Here is a 23006-nt window from a genome sequence, read left to right on the forward strand (position 1 = left end):
TCCTTCATTGCTCTTTGAATTCCCATATAAAGTTATCTACCAAATATACCTTGCCTGTCCTACCAAGTGTGCCTGCTTAACATGGGTTGATGCCTGTGACATTAGTCACCATTAATTGCTCAAGAGTTGAGATCAGGTAGGCAATCACTGAGTTCATCTGTAAAAAAATGAAATGACTACAGTCGTATTAAGGAATAAAAGGCCCCATGGCTACCAAATGACTGCAAACTATTTCAAGAGAACTGAGAGTATATCCTTGTAACATATACTGTCCCAAATGCTGCAAACTCCAGAGAGCAGGCAGTTTGAATAATCCTTTTACTTTACCCTTCACTGGGTCATTGTTTTTCCACTTAGGAGTCTCTCCTTTTAAGAACATAGTTTAATAGAGTCTGTCCTACTCCAAATTCTGTGCTTCTTTGATTTTTAAATAGAATTTGTGGTTTGAATTAAACCCTACTTTCTGAAAATTGACTTTATTTGAAAAAGATTTCCCTACAATTTTTTTTTTTTTTCTTACACTGGCATTCATTGAGACAGAAAAGAGGAGAGGAGCCACACAGGTATTTTGGAGGTAAGTAACTCTTTCAGAACAATTTCTCTCTTTGTCTCTTGGGGAGCTTTGGCTAGGGCTGTGGTCTGGAAGAAGTTAGACTCTGGAAGTAGGTTTCCAGAACTTGGGCATTAAGCAAATATGCACTGTATCCAAGGCATCTGACCATCCAATGTTGTACTTTGCCAAATGCAAGGAGGGAAACTACTGAAATCTGTTCGAGTTGTCATGACAGACAGGGCCACATGGAAAGTGCTGGAAAAATTCCTCCTTAGACTATAATTGCCTTGATGGACAGAAACACTGCCTTCCATCAGCTGTGGTATGCGATGGCCCAGTGTTTTGAGGCAGTGCTCAGGGTTTATTGTTTAAGGTCTCAAAGCAAAATTAAAATGGGACATTAAAAATACCTGAAGGAGCTAATTATATTTTATTTCATTTTATTTATAGTGTCAGGTTCCTTCATCCCTGAGCACATAATGTGTATTCAGTTTGATGGGGTGTGTGTGTGTGTGTGTGTGTGTGTATGTATATATATGTATATATATATATATATATATATATATATATATATATATATCACAACCAAGATATGGTCATGTAGATGAAGTTGCCCAGTGGATGCATTGTTCCCTTCTAATTGAGCATAAGGGTGCCTTAGAGAGTAGTTGAGAGTTGAGCATGGACGTCAGCAAGACCCTATAGCATAACTGTTAAGGTTTAACCTCTGGAGCGAGGCTGCCTGGGTTTGAATTCTGCTCCATACATCTCTGTGCCTCACCTTTCCTGCCTATAAACTCACTACAGCAATTAGACCTAACTCGTCCGGTTGTTTTGAGAATGAAATACATTAATATGCACATTTTAAAGTGCTTCAACTAGTACCTTGCATAAAGTAGGTGCTATGTCTTAGTTACAGTGATTATTTTTACATTTTCATTATCATTGAGAATCCAGGAGTTCATGTCACTAAACGTGGTTCTCTTTAACGAAAAAGCTGATCACCAATTTGGCAAATTCTCTCTCTCTATTCTTTCATTTCTCTCTCTCTCTCCCTCTCTCTGTTTCTTTCTCTTGCTTTTTCTCTTTTACTGCCTTCACCTGGCACTCTGGCTTCGTACCCACACTGCGATACTTGATATGTCGAGTCTTTTCCTCTGTAGTGTTTTTAATGGCAACGAAGTGGGCAGACCCAAGTCGTCGTGCGGGTGGTGGCAGGGCTGTGCTGTCCACCTCTTGAGTACGGAAAGGTAAACGCTTCGGTTGTTAGGGGCTCCCACTCCATACCCACCCCCACGCCTCACAGAGGAAGGAACATTTCTCTGTGCGGGGGTGGCTTTCATGCTGGAAGGGAATGGCTGATGGAGTTATTTTTGTTCCTCACAAATGTGGATGTTTAAAATAGTGCTTTATTCAATCGGCATAAGTGACACACGGACTATGTATAGTGGTGGAACTGGGCCTGCCAGGTGATGAGGGCCAGATCTCACCAAAACTAAGAGTGGTGGTTCTCCACTGATAACACCCAAGGGTTCTTTCCTGAAAATGGCCAGCAAAGAGCCCCCATCGTGGGCTGCCTGGCAAATGCACTGGCACAGCCATTGAACTGTTGGAAATGGATGTACCTCGGAGCCAGTGAACTGGGACTTTGGCTTCGTGTCCAGGGGGCATGCCAGCGGGTCACATTTCCTCTCTGAACCCCCCTCCAGGCAGCACTGTACTCCTGAAGGGTAAGTGTGTCCGTTGTTCTTTCGAGCCTCTTGACTCAGTGCCCTGCAGGCCTGGCATTCAGCCAGCGAAACCGAATCGGGAGGCTGCGGCTCAGGCCATGGTTAATTGGAGGTTTATTGTCTTGTCACGGTTTCAGAAGTTTAGGGAACCTTTTTTTTTTTTCTTTTTTTTTTTTTTTTGGAGATTGATTGGATATTGTTGGGAGTTGAAGTAGTGTCAATTTTGACCTTATGCGCTCCTTTTTAGTGACTAAACTGAAAGTTTATTTAAAACATTATGTTTTAATTCTTTGAAAACTGCCCTGTTGTATTGCAAGTCAGCACAGTGAGGATTCTAGAAGGGACTCCTCCTATGTTGAAACAAACAGACTAGGTTTCATGGAGTGGGCAAAGGGGATGGAATGTTTTATTCCCATGAAAGTTTTTCTTATCAGAATTCATTTGATCTGAGGCGAACGAGAAGAAAATGCTTAGCTTCTGAGGCAAACGTGAAACTTGCCCTATGTCCAAGGGAGATTTCTAAATCCTTATAGATTCTCCTTAAATGGATATGAGATGCAATGCAGAGCTTGGATTTTATTTAAGGGGTGGGGGTGGTGGGGGTGGGTGGGAATCCATTGAATCAGAGGAGAGTGAAAGTGGCTGTGAGTGAGAGTGAGGTCACCCATCTCAGACACCGTTATGACAGACACACTGGGCATTTGGTTGAGAATCCACATGCCTCCTCCTCCCCCAACTTTCTCTTTCCATCTTAGAGCCTCCTCTGTACACTCAAGTGTGTTTCACTATGACCAGGGAATAGACACTAAAAATATGTCCGGAGTGACGTGACCCACTCTCTCCCCATCCAGGAAAAGGACGAGGCTTCACGAGAAACAGCACATACTTTCCTTCCCTCTCTGGGAGCCTGGGGGTCGACCTACAGATGCTTCCCCTTCCATGGCCGATGGCTGCCGACGGTGCCCAGCGAACCACTGGACAGGACGGCTCAGCTACAGGAGGGTGGCCACAGTCTCGGCCAGAGCAGCAGCCCCCCAGCCTCAGACCACCTCTGCTCCCCCACCCAGGAGCCTTCCCACCTCCCTCAGCCTCGCCTGGGCCCCGCCACAGGGGCTGAAGCACTGGGCGGTGGTGGCCTCAGGGGCAGTGGTGTCTACAGCCTTGGGGCCGGTCCAGGCCCGCAGGACCCTGCTCCGGGCAACTCTGCGGCCCCTCCGGGGCCAGGGAGGGACCCAGGACCCCCCCAGCGCTCACCACTGTCTCTTCCTGACCCTGCTCCCTGAGCAAGGGCTCAGAATGGAAGCGGCTACTCCTGAGCCGAATCTGCAGGCCAGACTGAGGGAGGTGGGGGATGACGGGGTGAGCGGAGCTCAAGATAGCCAGGAGCTAAAGCAGCAGCTGCAGCCGCTGCGGGAGCCGCCAGCCTCCTCCCAGCAAGAAGCGAACTATGTGGAGATGTGCTCTGCTGCTGCCGGAGTCCAGAGGGAGAGGCCCCGGGCCATGGAACAGACCCCGGAGTGCGCCCCTGGGGATCCAAGAGCCTCTGGGAGTCCCGAGGAGAAAGCCCAAGACGAGCCCAGCAATCCAGAGGGCCAGGCTCCAGCCCCCCAGAGGAAGCCTGCTTGGTTGGAGCTCAGCAGATCCCAGCTCTCCGGCTCTGAAGAGGGCAACCACCTCACCTCCTCCTCCTCTTCCTCCTCCTCCTCCTCCCCTGCCTCCTCCTCCCCGGTGGACAAAGCAGAAGGCGGCCTTTTCCAGGATGAAGCCAGCACCTCCACAGGGGCGCTGGCCACCTCGTCCTCCTCTTTAGGCTTTGAGAGTGACAGCGGTGAGAGTGCAGGGAGCTGCCAGCCCCGGGGAGGAGTGGGAGAGGGAGAGGCAGGAGGAGGTGGAGGAGGAGTTGAAGGTGGAGGTGGAGGTGCAGGAGGACGACGAGGAGCAGCGAGGGGAGACGTTGGACCAGAGTGCAGGGACCTCATCGCCAAGTCCCAGGGGAGCAGGGGCCCCCCAGCCCCCGGGGAGGCCCACTACATCACCACCCACGAGATCCAGCTGAGCGAGGTGGAGCAGGACATGGACTTCGACGTGGGGCTAGCCTCCCGCTGGGACTTCGAGGACAACAACGTCATCTACTCCTTCGTGGATTACGCTTCCTTCGGCGGCAGCGACGAGACCCCGGGGGACATCAGCACCCCAACCGAGGAGGAGGAGGAGGAGAAGGAGGAGAAGGAGGAGGAGGAGGAGGAGGAGGAGGAGGAGGAGGAGGAGGAGGACAACAGCTGCTACCTCAGCACCACTCCCAGCACCCACGCCACCCGGACGCCCAGCCCCTGCAGCAGTGACCCTCCCGGGCCCGGCGGCAGCGCGGGCAGCAGCAGCAGCGGCCGGGACACCAGCAGCACGGAAGTGGGCAGCGGCCCTTCTGACGGCGGCCCCACGCCCCCACCCCCCGGGCCTGGCACTGGCACTGCCCCCAGGCCCGAGCCCTCGCCCGAGCCCCCGGAGGAGGAGGCAGTGTCAGGGGCAGCCACCGCCACCGCCTCAGCAAGCAGCTGTGGGAGTGCAGCAAGCCAGATCCTCCTATCAATCAAACCGACTTCCCGGGCTATAAATGAGCCTAGCAACGTGCGTGCAAAGCAAAACAGGATTTATGCAGCCAAGCATGAAGGCGACATGAGCCTCCGCGTCTCCGCAGCTGCCCAACAGCGTTCCAGCCCCCTGAAGCAAGACCCGGCCGCAGCCGCCGCGGCTCAGGACCATGCAAAGAAGTTCATCGCCGTCCCGGCCCGCCTGCAGACCCGCTGCGGGGCGGTGCGGGCCAAGGAGCTGGTGGACTACTCCAGCGGGGCCTCCAGCGCCGTGAGCGAGCTGGACGATGCGGACAAGGAGGTGGGTAACCTGACCTCGCGCGCCTTCCGGAGCCTGGCGTACCCCTACTTCGAGGCTCTCAACATCAGCTCCCGGGAGTCCTCCACGCTCTCGGAGGTCGGCTTCGGGCGCTGGTCCACCTTCCTGGACCTGAAATGCGGGGGCGTGGGGGCGCGGGTGGAGCAGAGCCTGCTGCGGAGCAGCGCGGCCTCGGTGGCCGCAGGGCTGCGGAAGAGCGGCAGTGCGGCCAGGCCAGCTGCAGACCAGCTCTACATCCACTCCAGGAAGTCGCAGACCAAGGCCCTGGAGTTCGTGGTCAGCAAGGTCGAGGGGGAGATCAAGCACGTGGAGACGCCTCTGTGCTTCCAGAAGCAGGTCCAGACGGGCGGGTCCTGCGTGGTCACCCTCCTGGAGCCCCTGAATGTGCGCAGCGAGAGCAAAGCCAGTTCTACCGCTGCTGCCTCCGGGCCCTGCAGGGCCACCAAAGGCTCCTCGGGCAAGGGCCCCGGCTCGGTGTACACCGATGATGATGGCTCGGAGACCCCCGAGGGCGGCAAGCCTGCCCCCCGCGCCGCCGAGGGCCCCCAGAAGAAGTCCACGTTTGCCTCCAGTCTGCTCAAGAACGTCATCTCCAAGAAGATGCAGCGGGAGCACGAGTTCAAGATGGAGAGGGGCGAGGTCACGGACACATCCCACCGGAACCTCGGCAGCGCGTGCAAGGAGCTGGAGGGCTCCCTCGAGCGGCCGCGGGACCGAGGCCTGCAGCGGCAGAGCTCCCGCCACTCGGAGGCCAGCTCCGAGCACACGGTGCTCAGCGTGTCCGATGCGGGCGGGGAGGGGTCCGTGGCGGGGTCCAAGTCCCCAATCTTCAAAGCCAGTGCCCCCCGGGAGAGCCACGCAGGCTCTGGACCCCCGGAGGAGGTGTGTGAGATTAAGAAGAGCGCCTCCGAGACGGTCAAGGGCATCTTCCTCCGCAGCCAGAACAGCGCATTCCGGTCCTGGAAGGAGAAGGAAGCCGAGAAGAAGCGGGAAGACAAGGCCCCAGCCGTGGGGAAGCTGAAACTCCCCAAGGGGGGCGACTGGAGGGCCGACCTCGGGGAGGTCTCGGCCGGCAAGCCCACCATCATGTCCCGCCTCTTTGTCCCCAACATCCAGCAGACCCCCAAAGAGAAGCAGCCGGGCAAGCGGGCCACCAAGTACCCAGCTGCCCAGGCCGCCACTGCCGCCTCCTCCACGGCAGGGACCGGGCCCAAGGCCCCGGAGATCAAGATCCGCCTGGGCAGCGTGCAGCAGCCAGACTCGGACTTCAGCATCGCCAAGCTGCTCACGCCCAAGCTGGCCGGCAGCAGCTCCTCCTCCGGCCTCCCCAAGGCAGGGGAGGACAGCAGCAGCAGGGGCCCACAGAAACCCTTCCGGGGAGACGGCCTGGAGAAGGTGCCCCAGTTCCAGGTGAGGGACGTCAGGGACAAGTCCAAGGCCCAGGGCCCCCTCCACCAGGTGAGGGACGTCAGGAAGCTCATCAAAGGGTCGGGGGACAGCAGTGACAAGGGCAGCGTGACCCCGGAGCAGGGGCTGAGCGGGGCCAAGCCCAGGCAGCTGGCTGCTCCTGCTGCCCCTGGCGGGTCCAGATCCCTGTCCCCCTTGGTGATTACGTGCCAGGCCGTGGTGAACCAGAGGGAGGACGGCATGGACCGGGAGCCCAGGGAGGGCCTGGGCAGAGGCGGGGGCAGCAGCGGGGGCTTGAACCCCTCCTCGCCAGAAGGGACGGTCTTGGTGCACAGGGCGTCTGGGAGGCTGCCCGTGGCCACCATCGCCCCCAACAAGCCGGAGCAGGGCTCCTACCTGCCGGTGCTCAAGATCATCTCCAAGGCTTCCTCTGCTCAGAAGACCCCAGAGAAGGCCAAGGAGGAGGAGGCCAGGGAGGAAGGCAAAGGCACCAAGCCGTCGAGGAACGCCCTGGAGAAGCTGACGGCCGCCGTGAGGTCCATGGAGGAGCTGTACAGCTTCAACAGGAACGAGTGGAAGCGCAAGAGCGACCCCTTGCCCACGATGGCCGACAGCCACGTCCTGTCGCTCATCGCCAGTGAGGAGAGGGAAGGGGCCGGTGGCGGGGCCGAGGGGGACCCCGACAAGCTGGCCAGACGCCTGGGCCTTGGTGAGGTGGGAGAGCAGGGCGCGGGCCACAGAGACGGAGTGGTCCTGCGAGCAGCCCCCTTGGAGCGTCTGCAGAGGAGGAATTCCAATGAGAGCGTGTCTGCCCGGGCTGCGGCCTTTGAGAACCTGGCCAGGGAGCGGCCCCGATCCCTCTACATCCCCCCAGTGCACAAAGAGGGGGAGAGGACCCAGCCCCTGCAACCCCTCCCGCCGCTCCCCAGCAGCAGGAACGTGTTCACCGTGAGTGCCAGCAGCATCCAGAAAACGGGGGGTGTCGCTGGCAAGTTCCCCCAGGGGCTTTCTCCAGAGAGTCCTTCGGCAGCAAAGGGCAGCAAGGCTCAGGGGCTCCGGTCCCTCAAGATCTCTCCGGCCACCCGGGCACCGCTGGATGAGGTGGCCGCCAGGAAAAGTGGCAGCACCTTGGAAAAGAGCCATAGTGACTGTGAAAATTACCTGACCATCCCCCTGAAAGGGAGCTCGGCAGCGGGGCCCGGGGCCAGGAGGGAGGGGCCCCCAGCCTCCTCTGCAGCCACTCTGTGCAGCTTGCCCCCTCTGAGTGCTCGAAGCCAGGCCCCCAGCTGCCCCAAAGGTTCCCAGGTCAGTGGAACCAGCCGGCCAGCTTGGCCTACCAAACCTGACAACCCACGGCAGTCGGTAGCGGCCCCCTCGGGGCCCCAGAGCCCCGGGCATCCCCCCACCGCTATCTACCATCAGCAGCCACTGCCCTTCCCCCTGCAGGGGGCCCAGCCCCAGGTGCTTTGCTTCTCCCCACCTGGCATGCCTGCCCCGGCACCTACAGGCCCAGCTCCGGTCCCCACAGACGCCTTCCAGCAGCCACAGCCTCAGCAGACCCAGCGAAAGATGCTGCTGGATGTGACAACTGGCCAGTACTACCTGGTGGACACACCAGTACAGCCCTTGACCCGGAGACTCTTTGACCCCGAGACGGGGCAGTATGTGGATGTGCCCATGACCTCCCAGCAGCAAGCAGTGGCTCCCATGTCCCTCCCGGTGCCTCCCTTGGCCCTGAGTCCCGGGGCCTATGGACCCACCTACATGATCTACCCCGGGTTTCTGCCCACTGTGTTGCCTACCAGTGCCTTGCAGCCCACACCAGTGGCTCACACTCCAGGGGGAAGCGAGCTCTCCCAGATGGCCGCAGAGAGCCCCAGCAAAGAGCCAGCTGCCAAGTTCACCGAGGCCCCGTACTTCATGGCCTCTGGTCAGTCTCCCACCTCCTCTTCTTCCTCGGCCCCAGCAGCCACATCCCAGCTGGTGGGGGCCAAGGGCTTCGCCCAACTGCACGGCAAACCTGTCATCAGCATCACTTCCCAGCCCCTGGGGCCGAGGATCATCGCGCCCCCCTCCTTCGACGGCACCACCATGAGCTTTGTGGTGGAGCACAGATGACAGGCAGTCACCAGGAAGCAGGATGGAGCCGCTGCTGGTGAGTGAGTGGACTTTGATACTCAGCTTTAAGGGATCCAGATCAGTCCTGTTTCTCTGGAATGGCAGGTTTACAGCAGAGGAGGCTGTCTAGAAATGGGCATTTTGGAAAAATAGAACAAAACCCCACCCAAATGATTAAGGATAAATATATATATATATATATATATATATATATATATATATATATATATAATTGTTATTATTATTTTTGCCATGCCTCCTCTCCACACTCCTCAGTCCCTGAGGCCTTTCCCCTTTGACCTTTCAAATGGCCCATATGCTTTTCTCACCATGAGTCGGAGAAACGTGAACCTTGGATCTGTCAGGGTAGCCTTTGGTGAAGGTTGACAGGAAAGAGAAACAAAAGCCCGTTCAGATTTCACGGAGTGAGCCTCTGTTCCTGGAGACCCCATGGCAGAAGGCAGAACACCCTGAGAGATCACTGGGAACACTGTTAATGGGCTTGCTCCTCATTTTCCCATTAGGGGGTTCTCTAAAATCTGCAGAAAAGCTTCTCTCCTTCCTCTCCATCTTCCTGAGGTTTCTTTTACAAAGATACTGCATTTTTTTTAAGCTCTTGTTTTTCTGTTTACAGACAGTCAGAATGCTTTTTCTTAGGTGAATCCAAGGTCTTTAAATTTACACACACACACACACACACACATGCACGTACGCACACACGCACGCACGCACATGCACACTTGACCTCTGTGAATGGGGGTGGGGGGGCTGCTATGTTTGATCCAGTCGCTCAGACTGAATCCACTACTCTCAGCTGCCAGTCCCTATAAGGCGCTCACTTTCATATCTGCATTCGCTCCCTTCAGAAAAGAAGCAACTTCCACTGGCCCCCCTGAAAGGAAATAAGATAGATTCCTAACACCTCCGTTAATCCAAATTCATAGACAGGAATCCTTGCTGTAAACAGTCCAAGAAACTTGATAGGAAAAGTGAGCCTGAATCAGGATACTTCAGGTCACACACGTAAGAAAGACAGTGGCAAGCTGCAGATCGGAGCACAGAGATGTCAGCACCGTGGGGTCAAATCGCCCCTCGTTCTCCTGCTCTCTTCACACTGGGAAGGGTTGGCATTATCAGTGTTTCTTGGGTCTTGTTCACTCCTTGGTAAGGTTATACCAACAAAGAAAGGAGATGGAGAGGAGAGAAACCCTTCCATGCATGTGTATGAAAGAAGTAAGCCATTTCTCTGTTCTGAGCTGAAAAAGAACAGAGAAGCATTGCTTCACTGAGCCTTAACTTAGGAAGTGGGATCATTCGATTAGAGTCACAGCTTCCTCCCACCAGATGTGTGTTCTTGGGCTGAAAACTCTCGCACTCATGATGTGTCAGTTATATCTGCTCCTCAAAATGTATTGCTGTGGATGGTGGAGGTGAAGGAGGGCATGGAGGGGATAAATGGTGCTGGAAAAGATAACAAAATAAAATAAATGTCTCTGAATGTCCAATGATATAACAGCATATTGCAAGTTAAAAAACCCTCTTCAGATTAAGGGTTCATTACATTTATTGAACTACAAGACTAGAAGAATGCAAGTGAAAACGCGAGCCTCATTTTACTCACAGTCTAGAAATAGATGATTCAAATATTTCTCTTTAAGAGTTTGCCACACACACACACACACACACAAAACAAAACAAAAAAAACCACACAAACTTTGATGACCCAGTTGCTTTGATGATCTTACTGTTTTTGTGATCACAAATAAAGAGGGAGAGGGAGATGAAAGAGAAATAATGCATCTTTTGTCTGATGTGGGAAATAAAGGAAAGTTCAGCATGCATATGGAGGAGAGTCAGAATCAGAGAATTCATTTTGCAGGAGGAAAAGAGTAGTCTCTAGATAAAGCGTTTTAATCTTTTGGACAGGTGGTGCCTTTACCTACGGCTATTTCGGAGCAGCTAATCCTGCAAGGCCTTTGTGTGAGCTGAGGAGGCACAGAGACAAGGGGAAGAGAGGACAGGGCAGGCAGGGGAGGGGCAGGCACACGCGCCTGCAGTCCCTTTGGCAGCTGCCTTTGGCCTTGCTCCTGTCTGCTGAGTCTGGAGGGGGTAGGCTTGGAGTTGTTTCCCTCAAACACAAAGATAAATCAGAGTTTTTAGCATTTAATATTTGAACAGTGATTATTTTGAAAGTTTATTTTTTTTGAAACACAACATTTATATTAGTCCACCACCCTGAAGATAGACAGAAATCAAAAGCTGGCTTCACGATTTAAGACGACTGGTGAGGAACTGATTAGCTTTTTGTGCACAAGCAAAAATCTAATTATTAAAACTCAGATAACCGCCTGGCTGACATGGCTCAGTGATTGAGTGTCAAACTATGAACCAAGAGGCCATGGTTCGATTTCAGGTCAGGGCACATGCCCAGGTTGTGGGCTCAATCCCCAGTCGGGGACATGTTGGAGGCAGCCAATCAATGATTCACTCTCATCATTGATGTTTCTCTCTCTTCCTTCCTCTCTAAAATCAATAAAAATATATTTATAAACAGATAAACAAAAAACTCAGATAACTAACAAAAAATCCTTCAAAACTCATCTTCCTGAGCGTTCTTTGCCATGCCCCAAAGAAAAATCAGACGCATAAACAAGTGTGTAGCTCTTTTCCTTGTATGTTCAGCTGTCTCAAAAATTACATTGCACACACTCACTTATCACCTGATGCTCTTACGGATGGTCCCTGTGAGAGGTCTTGGAAGCAGGTCTCAGGTCTGGATTTCCTTTGAAAACCCGCCTGGTTCCAGAGATTTTTCTGGCGGCAGGCTCCAGCTCTACGTGGCTCTTTCAATGAAGTCAATTAAATGGTTTGATCCAATCACAACATTTCACAGAACAGAAAGCTGGGGCTTAGAAAGAAATGGTTTTGCTCAAGACCCCAGAGAGTGAGCGAGCCAGAGCCTGTGGCACACACTTAGCTCCTGGGCCTCACTGTGCTCCTGGTTATTCTGTGTGTTTGCTCCTTGGTAAGAGGCATGGAGCAAAGGATGGATGCAGAGGAGTGCTATGAGATCCGCACTGGCAGCCAGGACTCCTGGGCCCTACTCTCTGCCATTCTGGACATTTCTAAAATGAACGTTTGAATGAAATGTGCTAAAACCCTCATTCACTTAACAAACATGAATTGCATGTTTACACTCTACCAGAAGCAGTGTACTACGAGGTGACTCTAGGTCCCATGTGACCTGCTACAGTCCCCTCAGCAGGAGCCTATACTCCAGCAGGAGGCACGCACCAGACACACAGAACTGCAAAACCAGTTTCCAGTTCTGTCTTAACCTTTAAGATGCCTGCCAGCTCAAATAATAAGGATTTCATCTTCTATTTTTAGTGGTGCCTTGCAGCAGGGAGCTCTGCTTTCTCCCCTGTATATCCACCGAGTGGCCAGATTATTATGATCTCTAAACACATAATAATCTGGCCACTCAGTGTATTTGAGCATAACAAGCTGCTGCTAGTTCTTTCTAACTATTTTGGTATGAATTTCCCTTTAGTTTTGCTTTTATAGGTGGTTCTTTCCCATTACTGAAGATCATCAGTAATGTTTTTATTTTGTTATTATTTAGTAGGACATCGCAGATTGTGAGAAATGCACGGGGTTGTGTATATCCCGTAGCCCAGTGGCCAGATAGTCACAACAGGAACCCATTTGTAACCTACCAGCATGCTAGGCACCGCAGCTGCAAAACTTCACTACTTTCTCCTTTTTTTGTAAGGACTTTCCTGTTATAGACTCTTGTTTGTAGATTTGTGTTTTGAAAGTCCCGGCTCCACAGGATCTTGGATGCCTTTTTCAATGAGATTATTTTTGTTTTTAGTTTTCTCTCTTTAGATGCACATAGCTATATTTTTTCTTCTCTGACATATTCACTCACATGCTTTCTCCTGTCCATCCACTTGGATGCCACGTTTTTGTTTTAAAAATTGTATTGAGACTTGCTTGATACTAAATACCATTTACTATGACATAAAGATAAAATAAATATGTAATATAACAAAAGAAAACTTTAATTGGCACTATGCTTGCTTTGCCATGAATATTGCAATTATTTTGTTATATTTCAATGTCTTTTTTTTCCTGTAAGATTTTATCTATTTCTTCATCTTTTCATTTATTTTTATTACTGACACTATCACAGATATTCCCATTTCTCTTCTTCCCCCCTCCCCCCCAGCTTAACCCAGCCTTGGCCCCCCTTCCCTTTGGCCATCACCACACTATTGCCTGTGTCCATGGGCTGTGTATATAGTATGGGCTATATATGTCCTTTGGCTAATCCCTTCACCTTCTTTCATCCATTCCCCCCACCCTCCCTCCTCTGACATCTGGCAGACAGACTTTCTTCATTTCTGATTGTGCCCTGGGTGGCTACTACCTGTTGGTATTTCTTTTCTCCTTTTTTCCTCAGAGTTATTTCTACCCTCTGGGTAGAGCTCCACAGGTCAGTAACTGAAGTGGAAAGAGAAAGGGGGCTGGACTGAGGGGAGCTATTTTTATAGAGTGTTCTAAGGAGGTCCTATAGAGATCCTTAGATCATCAAACCCTGATCCTTGTGTTAGAAACTGCAGGAGGAAATTGGGCCTCAGAGAGGGTAAGTGGCCCTTCTCCAATCACAGTGTCCTTTGGGGGCAGAGTTTTGACCCCAATCCCAAATGACCCCATGCCAGAGTCCTTTTATTCACTTTGCTTCTTTCTCATCGCCCTTGAATCCCTTCTCTTTTTCTCCCCGAGGCCACTCTTGTGTTTGAGAATTTACTTTTTGTTCTTTGCTATTTTTTTTTTTTCAGGATTGGGGATCTTTTATTACTTATTGTGGGTTTCCCTTTCCCATTCACTTCAAGCTGATTTAGTTTAATGACTCACCTTGCTTCTTCCCTTCTTACAGTTTTGTTTCTAGTTTGTTTTAACCACAGCCTGGACAGCTTAAAGGGCCAGGGCTCCCTGCCAGCTCCCTCACCAGCTGGGTTTTTGCAGCCTTGTGCAGGAGGCCAGGTGGCTGCAAGCTCGACATTACATTTTCACTTCACTTCATAATTACATTCCCGAATCAATTGGTTTACTTCTATTTTTCTCTGACTTGGTTGTGACTTTCTCTTCCAATTATTATATATGGCTGTTGTTTTATTTAAGTATCTTCTTAATGTCTTTTCTGTCCTTTTCCCCCCTCCCCTTCTCTCCAAAGGATAGCATCTTTCCTCTTTCTTCCTTTTGCTTTTAATTTTGTGCCTCTCTCAACAATTTTGTTTTTATTATTTTCTTCTCTATCCTCTATAAAATTAATAAAAATGAAAAAATAGCAGCTAATGTTTATTCACCATATATTATGCAAAGATTTAACACCATGCTATCTGATTCTTAAAACAAGTAGGCACTATTTTCATCTCTATGTGACAAATGAAGAAATGACTTGTCCCAAAAGGACATATCATTTGTAGCCCAGGCCCTTCATGCTCATGGCCGTGCTCTTACAGGTGGCACTTGTCTGCCGGTCTCTTACTCTCTGCCCTCCCGCTCTGTTCTTCATTGTGAACTGTCCCTCTTTCATCATATGGGAAAAAGAGAAACGAATACGATCAGAAATTGACCTTGAATCTATTATTGCCTAGCACAGTGGTCGGCAAACTCATTAGTCAACACAGCAGCAAACATGTGGCTCACGAGCTGCATTTTGCCAACCACTGGTTTGGCATATATGAAACCTTCATGTGTATTATTCTTTTGACTAAAAAAAAAAAAAAAAAAAAAAAAAAAAATCAGCTGTCTTTAGTTATTAGGACATTGTATGCCCACAGAGGGGTCTGAGCCAGTGTCAGCATTTCTAAGGGCTGTGGCTCTCCTTGGTGGGGCAATTCTGTGTGTATGTGGGGAGGGAAGGGTGTGGGATGTCCCCTGGAGGCCAGCAGGTTCATGCATTTTCGTTGGAGGGGAGCTGTGTGGCTTGACTAAAGCCCAAGTGTGTGCACCTTTGAGGTCCGGCAGCTCTGAGCCAAATTCTAGTACTCTTACTGCTCTGGACATTTGCTCTCTCTGAGGTTCAGTTTTCTCAACTCTGTAAAGGGAATACCTCTCAGGAATGTTGTGATGATGGACTTTATAAGACAGTTACAAAGGACATATCCAATAGTTCACAATATGTAGTAAGAGTTCCATCTGCCTTGGAGACTATAACTTCACAATGCTTTAAAAGCTCCTCATCTCTCAGGGGCCCTCACCAGAGCAGAAAAATCAGGCCTCATTCTTGTAGACCCCCAGAGCAGCATGAGGAGACGGATCCGGGGCTGTTTTCTATTTCGCCAAACTGGAGGCAATGTCCATACCTCTGCAGTCGGAGCTGGCTGATCTCTTGGGACAGGTCAGTTGGCTGTGGGCCAAGGTATTCTAGTATCCCCGAAGCTTTCCAGCATGTTATACAACGCTGGGCTGACACTGTCAGCTGCATGGCGGTGATTTTCCTCTCCGTCTGGGCACAAGCCTGTGTGGAGCAAGGGAGACTCTGACCCTGCATCCCCTCTGAACTCTGTCATGTGCTCTGGCCCTACAGTCACAGGCCAAACTGTCTCGGTGACGCAGCAGAGTCACCCTCTCATCGTCACTGAATTCTTCCCAAGCCTCTAAATCATCAGTTAAACTGGCAATTTTATTATTTTATCCTTAATAAGAACTGGAGTGACTTTATTACTTTCAAGATTTTTAATAAAATTCCTCTTGAATGAGCAGAAACAATACGGCAGGTAGGTGAAAAAGCAGTGTCTGGTGATGGATCCCTGAAAATGTCTCGGTCGATTGTATAAACAGATTTTCCCTTCATTTCTCAACACTCTGAAGTCCCCCTCCCCTGCCCACTTTGATTTGCATACAGATGATTCTTTGTGGTCATCTATTTTCTTCTTTTCCTGGTGTAATTATATTTCCTTTTTCCTGTTGCTATTTTTTATGTCAACAGGTAGCAAAACTTGAATTTAGCAAATGAAAAGTCTCCAAACTCGCAAAGGTCCCTTTCATCTTGAAGGTCATTCCTTAATGTAAAATACAAACAAATAAAAATTTAAAAAACATGAACTATTTATACATATGAAATCACAATCATTCTTATAGACTTATTTTTTTAAGAACATATTTAGCAGGTCAGTTTCTAGATGGCAGGATTAAAATATCTCTTGCTGACTGCTGTGACGCCATATAATTGATTAGCTAACTGTTATATGATACTTTTTGGAGGTTACTTTTCACATGATAGACCTTCTTAATTCCTCACAAATATTACCTGTATGCCACTCTATTTCTGTCTGTATAATATTATATTCAATATCAGCTTTCAAATGTTAAAAAAAAAGTTCTTTAGGCAAAGTTCTAGTAGATATACTATAGAGAAAGATCAAGAGAAAGGGCTAGCCGAAACCGGTTTGGCTCAGTGGATAGAGGGTTGGCCTGCGGACTGACGGGTCCTGGGTTCGATTCTGGTCAAGGGCAGGTACCTTGGTTGCGAGCACATCCCTAGTAGGCGGTGTGCAGGAGGCAGCTGATCGATGTTTGTAACTATCTTTCTCCCTTCCTCTCTGTAAAAAATCAATAAAATATATAAAAAAGAAAAAAAGAGAAAGGGCTAATTTTTAGTAAACTTTTGAACATGTCAGTTACTTATCTTATACTAGAGGCCTGGTGCACAAAATTCATGAAAGATAGGCCTTCCTTCCCCCTGCTGCCAGCACTGGTTCCCCTTTGGCACCCGGGACCCAGGCTTCCTTTGCAGCCCTGGCTTTGTCCAGAAGGTCATCTGGAAGGATGTATGGTCTAATTAGCATATTATGCTTTTATTATTATAGATGGATTTAACTCCATTCTAAGGTATAGGTTCTAACCAGTATAAACAAAATGTACTAGATGAAATTCCACGTAATTTAGGTAGTAATCATTCATTCACAAAAACTTTTTTAACTAGATTACTAACTCATAGTAAATCCAATTTCTGAATAATATTTTAAGAACATATCTATTACACTGTTTTATCGCTGCTATGAATGATTTCAATGAAACAGAACATTTCATTCTAAAATCATTTTTGTATAATTCATTGGAATTAATATAATTTTCAGAGAGAAGTTCATCTTTGGGCATTTTCCTAAAATCAGTATACTGTCTAGTAAGTTCAGAAACACATTTGCCATGCCCAAATCGGTTTGGCTCAGTGGATAGAGTGTACTTCGGTTGCAAGCACATCCCCAGGAGGGGATGTGCAAGAGGCAGCTGATTGATGATTCTCTCCCATCAATGTTTCTAACTCTCTATCCCTCTCTCTTCATATCTGTGAAAAATCAATAAAAAATGAAAAAAGAAACACATTTGCCAAACATATTTTGAAATGCTAACTTCATCATAATTAATATTGAAATCAGAAAAATAGTTATATAAAATGCATTTTGACTTTTTTGCTTCTTTAAAAGTGAATTTTACTTTTAGAATAACCATCTCTTCTTATCTATGCTTGTTTATAGGAGCAAGACAGCAAGATGGACTATTCTTCTTTAATCTGAAGGTTGCATTGTAACAGCACTAAGAGTTCATCTGAAAAACTTCCTCTACATGTGTTATTCTTAGTTTTTGCTTCTTATGAACCAAGTGTGTAAGTTTCTATATTTTCCTTAACAACCCTGTTTAGAAAGTTTGTGCTATTTGAGTTTTACTAGGCTGATTGAATGGTTGCATTTTCCCCCTGTAAAAATGATTTTTTTTAATACTTAATACAGGACATAAGGTTTTCATTTATCTTTTCCTCCATTTGGCTAGACAAAATATCCCTTAACTATTTTCATAGTTCCATCAAACCATATAGCAGAATGGGATTTGTTCTATTGTAAACCAAGCCAGTAAATCAATAACTTGGAACCCAAATCACCTTATAGGTTCTTGGAATACATCAGGACTAGCTGGTAGAATTGAAGCACATGCTTGGATTTTATATATGATGGGTCCTCACTTTGAATCATATGCCAGCCAAGCCTAGTCATTCTCTTGGTTATAATCTACATGCTCTTTTATCGGGTTTAGCATGATTTCAGGTGTGATTGTGCAAAATAGTGGTTTTAACTTTTGTGCTTTGTTTAAATTTTCCAATTTGTACAATGTCATGACACTGTTTTTTTGTCTTAAAATAGAATGGCTTAAAATACTGAAGAGCCAGTGATTATATTTAAAATTAAGTTCTTAGTCTCAGGAAAATATAAAATATCTATTTCCTTCTAGTAACCCAAACTTTGTTATGAGCATATAGCATTTTTTTTTTTTTGTCTTCTTCAATGATTCCCTCCACAGTTGCATACTCCTGGCTCTCACGGATTATTTGGAGTCCGCAGAGTGACTGGTTTGGGGTGACAGAGCAGAATGTAAGCTCCTACTCAGTGGCTCCAGATCTCTCCAGCCACACCAAGAGCAGTGACCTAGGGTTACATCACTTATTCATTGTGGTTGTAAGAGATGACCAGAGTCCATATCACAGAATCTCCCATCAACATTCAATACTGCCTCAGTTGTAACCCAACTTCTGAAGATCATTTTAATGAGTGTTCACAGTGAGTCTTGAAGAGTTGATAGACCAGATAAATATTTACCTTGTCGGGAATAATAAGTGTGTCAAATATATATTCGACAAATGTTACATTGGAATATTTTTTACTGTTTAAAAGAGTACCTTGAAGGTTTTCCCAGGCTTTCTAATTTAATGAATCTCCGCTTCTTTATTGATTTGTTCGAAGATAAAGCATTCTGGTAATTTTTTAAAAGCCTTATTTTGATTTTAGTAGTCATCAATATTTGGTTTCTGCTTAAAAATGATTCTTGAAGCCATAGGAGTTTATGCTATTCATGACTGAAGGTATGGGTAAAAAGTGGTGAGACTGATTTTTGTATGATTTATGTAATCTCATTATTTTATAGTTATGCTTCCTATCTCAAACATTTAAAAAAAACAACTCAGTTTCACTTTCAAGGACTCCCTTACAGGGATATTTTTTTTTTCTAGAAAATATGTTGGATAAAAGGAAAGGTTTGAGGGAGAAATAATTGGCTCTGTTCACAATTCAATCAATCATTGGGTTGATGAGCTATAGAATGCAATGATAGCCTCCATGAGACATGAAACATGAAATATGAAGCTGCCTCTGAATATGGAAAAAATGTCCTTGTGCCATATTAGGGAAGTATTATTCGTCACAGAGGTCTTACCCAGGTGCACCAGCAGATGCACTCCAGAACTGAATGAATTTTTCACCATTGGGAACTAGTTACAGGGTCAGCCCTTCCTCATTTTCAGTGGAGATTGTCTTGGTATGAGGTCGCTTTGGATGAGTAGTACTGGAATGGATAAGATTGTTTTAAAACTATGTGTGACTTTGAGGAAAAACCAGCAGTCATGTTGAGTAGTCAACTGCTTGCCCGCTCTCAAAAATGAGAGACTCCTCTTTCCTAGAATATGTCAAGTTCTATCTACCAAGGGTCTGGGGCCCCATACGCTACTTATCATGATTTATCACCAGCAGATCAGAGCCTTAAAGTCTCACATTGAGGTAAACTAGGACAGACACTAGGAAAGAAAGGAGAACTTCTCAATTGTTGGTTCTATCAGAGGCCACGTCCTCTGAGGAGCTATCAAGGATATAGTAAATGTGTAAGTGGTTAAGAATGTAACTTTAAAATAATATTCTATGAATATGACACTATTGATAATTTTGTGGTTCTATATTTCCTTAAACCATACAAAGCTGCTAGCCATTTACTACCTCAAATGACAGTGAGGAACATTTTAGAAGACCTGAGATAAGTCTAAATCCTCATTGTCATTGTTTTATCTATTCTTGAGGTCACATTGATGTTTGAGTGAAGTGGTGGTGCCCTTCCTTTTCAACCAAAGTTAAGTAGAAAAAGAGTCTATAAACCTTCCAACCCATAAAACTGTCACCCTAACACCATCCCTTCAGTTTATGTTTCAATACACAAAACTATTTGTGAAGCATGTGGCATTTTCTAAATAGTGCCTTGAGCTCAAATCAAATTAGATTTGCAAAGTCTGGCTTTTGTCATTTTCTCTCAGGGTTACAAATATGACTCAGTTTTTCAAAGGAACCACAGTGCATTGTGGGTAGAAATGTTGACCCATTTCCTCTTTTTTTTCTTTCTTTCTTATGGTTAAATTGTCAGGTTGAAATATACTCTGTTTGATTTGTTTTTGGAAAACTGAACACATTTGTAACCAGTATGAAAATTAAATTCACCAGAATGTTTTTTCTTAAAATCACTCACTGAAACTGCCTTCAGGGTTAAATAAAGCCCAGATATGCAGACATATAAGCTGTCTGTATGTCTATATATGTCTGTGTATATGGCTCTTTCTATATCATTGAGTAAATAAGTTAAAACTAATTGCATCTTGACATCACTATAATAATTTTCAATTGTTAAAAACACATTTCAAATTCATCCTTAGATCACTAGGAAATGCCTAGTAATATAAATTGTCCTTTAATTTCAGATTTGACTTTATCTTAGCCTCTTAAGGAGATTTAATGTGTTTAAATTATTTTCTTACTCCATGTGTTTGCTGCAAATTGAATGCTCATGTTAACTGAAATACTTTGGATACTTTGGACTGCAAGACAGTATTAATTACTAAGTAGATTACTATACTCATGATACATATATATACATATACACACATATATGTGTGTGTGTGTATGCAAGAGAAAACATATTCAATGATATTCTCTGTGTTTAAAAACTATCATAGTATACATTTTCCTATGTGGTGCTTGAGGAGTTTCATTCTACAGTTTACAAGGTGTAGGTTTGTACCCCAAATTCTCAGGGTATGCTATTTTACCCAAATACTTGAAAGAAAAAGGTGCCCTGTACTTTATCAGTACTGTTGAGGGGGAAAATGATAAATTATGTGTAGGTTTGTTTTAGAAAAATCAAATTCATACAATATGTTAGCCTCTTACAGAATTTCTAAGGAGATATACATATAGTTATGATATATATTTTCAAGAGACTATTTCTACATTCTTAACTAACTTCTGGGTCCTCAGTAGACCTTACAGGTGCATAAAATCATTAATAAAACATTAGCATTTGCTAAACTGTACTTTGAACTTGAATCTAATCAGAATTGCGGACTCTGGGGGGAAAGCATGGTAATCTATGGCACATGTGATTACAAGGCCCAGGGGAGGATTCTGAAAATTGGACTTGTTTGTGTGGCCCATGTGTCAGAAGAAAACTGAACTTCACAGCAGCATTTGTAAGCTGTTAATATTCTCGTTCCAGGTTGCAACTAGAGCATATTATTAAATGTATTCCCATTTAATTCTTTAATTCACAATGGTGCAGAATAAAACACACACAACACTTATAATTTGATTTCTTTTTTAAGTTTCATAATTGCTTTTTACAACCTAGTGTTAATGGCAGAGTTCTTTGAAATCACCTATCGTCCTTGTATCTATTTTCTAATGGGCAGTCCTTCTCTCCCTCCTCCTACCCCCCGCCCCCCTTGAAGATGAAGATTTCTATATTTACATTTAAAGAATATTATTGTACAGTAAAGACAGTGGTGGTTGAAAAGGATGTGAAGACTGAGGAAGTTATGTCTTAAAAAGAGAAGAGTAAATTGTGTGATGAATGAAGAAAGACATTGGATAATGCTGAATTATACCCCTGGCCATGAGAAAAGCCAGTGGTAAATGGAAAGACTATGGACTGCTTTCAAGATAGAAATCTTTGTGGAAGAGTTCCTACCTTAGGTCTGATGCAACTCTGTTAGAGAGTGCACTGAACTTGGCCAGTGGGACTGCAAATCCAGCCGGACAGCTCTGAGAACGACATTCTCGGTGTATTGCATATGGAGAAAACTACTTAGACAAGGACTCTGTGAGACTAGCCTGCTGACCTTAATTGCCAGCATTGGTAGATGATTGTGCAATCTTGTGTAATGGTCTTTTATTGTGACTCTTGAGGAAAAATGTTTTGTTGTTGTTGTTTTTTTCCAGTAAAAGTAACTGCAAAGAAAACATGCATTGTCTGTCTTTATTTTAACTCAGACATAAACTTTGGACATTTTCATTTCCTTCTGTCTTCCAACTGAAATCCTTCATTTAACTAAAACACTTTGATGGTTCATATCCAGGTTGTATTCATTTTCTATTGTTATTGTAACTACACACTCAGCAGCTTAAGATGAAGCAAGTTCATTATCTTGCCGTTCTAGAGTTCTGAAGTCTAGGATGGACCTTCCCTGAACCCATAGCATGTCACCCAGCCAACCCAAGGAATCTAGCTGCTTGCATCATTAAGGAGCACTGTGAGGAGCACCTCACGAGGTATGTGATGCTCCACTGGCACCACACCTAGTGTGATGTCCTTGAGGGCCCACACTGAGGCCCAGGAAAGTAATTGTAGTTATCCCCTTCAAAGCCTGAATAGAAGAGGCACACATTTTGGAGACCTACTGCACAAGATCAATGTTGTAACACATCCCTTAAATCAACCACTGTTAACTGAAGTCACTATAATAAACCTTATGATTGAAGTCCCCAAAAGACTTGAACCCACATTTCACAAAGAGGGACAACCAGGATTCCTTATATATGTTCAGGGTTGAGGTTGATCAGGCAAGAAAGCAAATTGAGGGCAGTCTCAGGCCTCATATTTTTCTAAGTCAACTCTGGCTTCCAGCTCTTGTTTCCAGTGAATTCTCATTTTTCATTATCCTTCTTGCCTCAAGCGTGCACAGTTTTACTCTGCATTGCATTACCTTAGCAGTCTTCACTGCAGAATGCCCATTCAATCCTGAGCATTCCATGTGTGGCATGATTTTGCTGAAGGCTTAAGGGTACATGGGCTAACATTTGTATGTGCTCCATCATATGGCAGCCAACTACATTAGTAGACACTTTAAACATGAACTACTTACATACCTGTCCTCAAATACCCCTGTGCCATCTCTGGCACTAGAAAATTTTCACTGGTTGTTGAGTTTATTTGTGCTTCAGCCACCATCCCTCTCCCTCTCTTCATCCTTTGCTTCCTCTGTTTCTTGGTGTGCTGGCTCAGAATCCTCTTATTTCTTATTTCTTATATAGGGTAGTTTAGCCATCTATTGAATCCCTGCTAATGCAGATTCACTGCACTACATCCAGAAGACCTCATATTCATGAACCATGCATAGCCACTGTTCTAGTTGT

The 23006-nt window shown here is 46.4% G+C and overlaps 1 protein-coding gene across 1 annotated transcript; it reads left to right on the plus strand.

Moving 5' to 3' along the window:
* The first annotated feature begins 2976 nt into the window (after positions 1-2976).
* CUNH4orf54 (chromosome unknown C4orf54 homolog) lies at positions 2977-21140 on the plus strand. Its single transcript, XM_045570488.1, has 2 exons — positions 2977-8752; positions 17268-21140. The coding sequence occupies exon 1, from the start codon at positions 3223-3225 to the stop codon at positions 8713-8715; it is 5493 nt and encodes a 1830-aa protein (XP_045426444.1). The 5' UTR covers positions 2977-3222; the 3' UTR covers positions 8716-8752; positions 17268-21140.
* Positions 21141-23006: the final 1866 nt, after the last annotated feature.

The sequence above is a fragment of the Pipistrellus kuhlii genome, unplaced genomic scaffold (genome assembly GCF_014108245.1).
Source record: "Pipistrellus kuhlii isolate mPipKuh1 unplaced genomic scaffold, mPipKuh1.p scaffold_m20_p_1, whole genome shotgun sequence".
NCBI lineage: Eukaryota > Metazoa > Chordata > Mammalia > Chiroptera > Vespertilionidae > Pipistrellus > Pipistrellus kuhlii.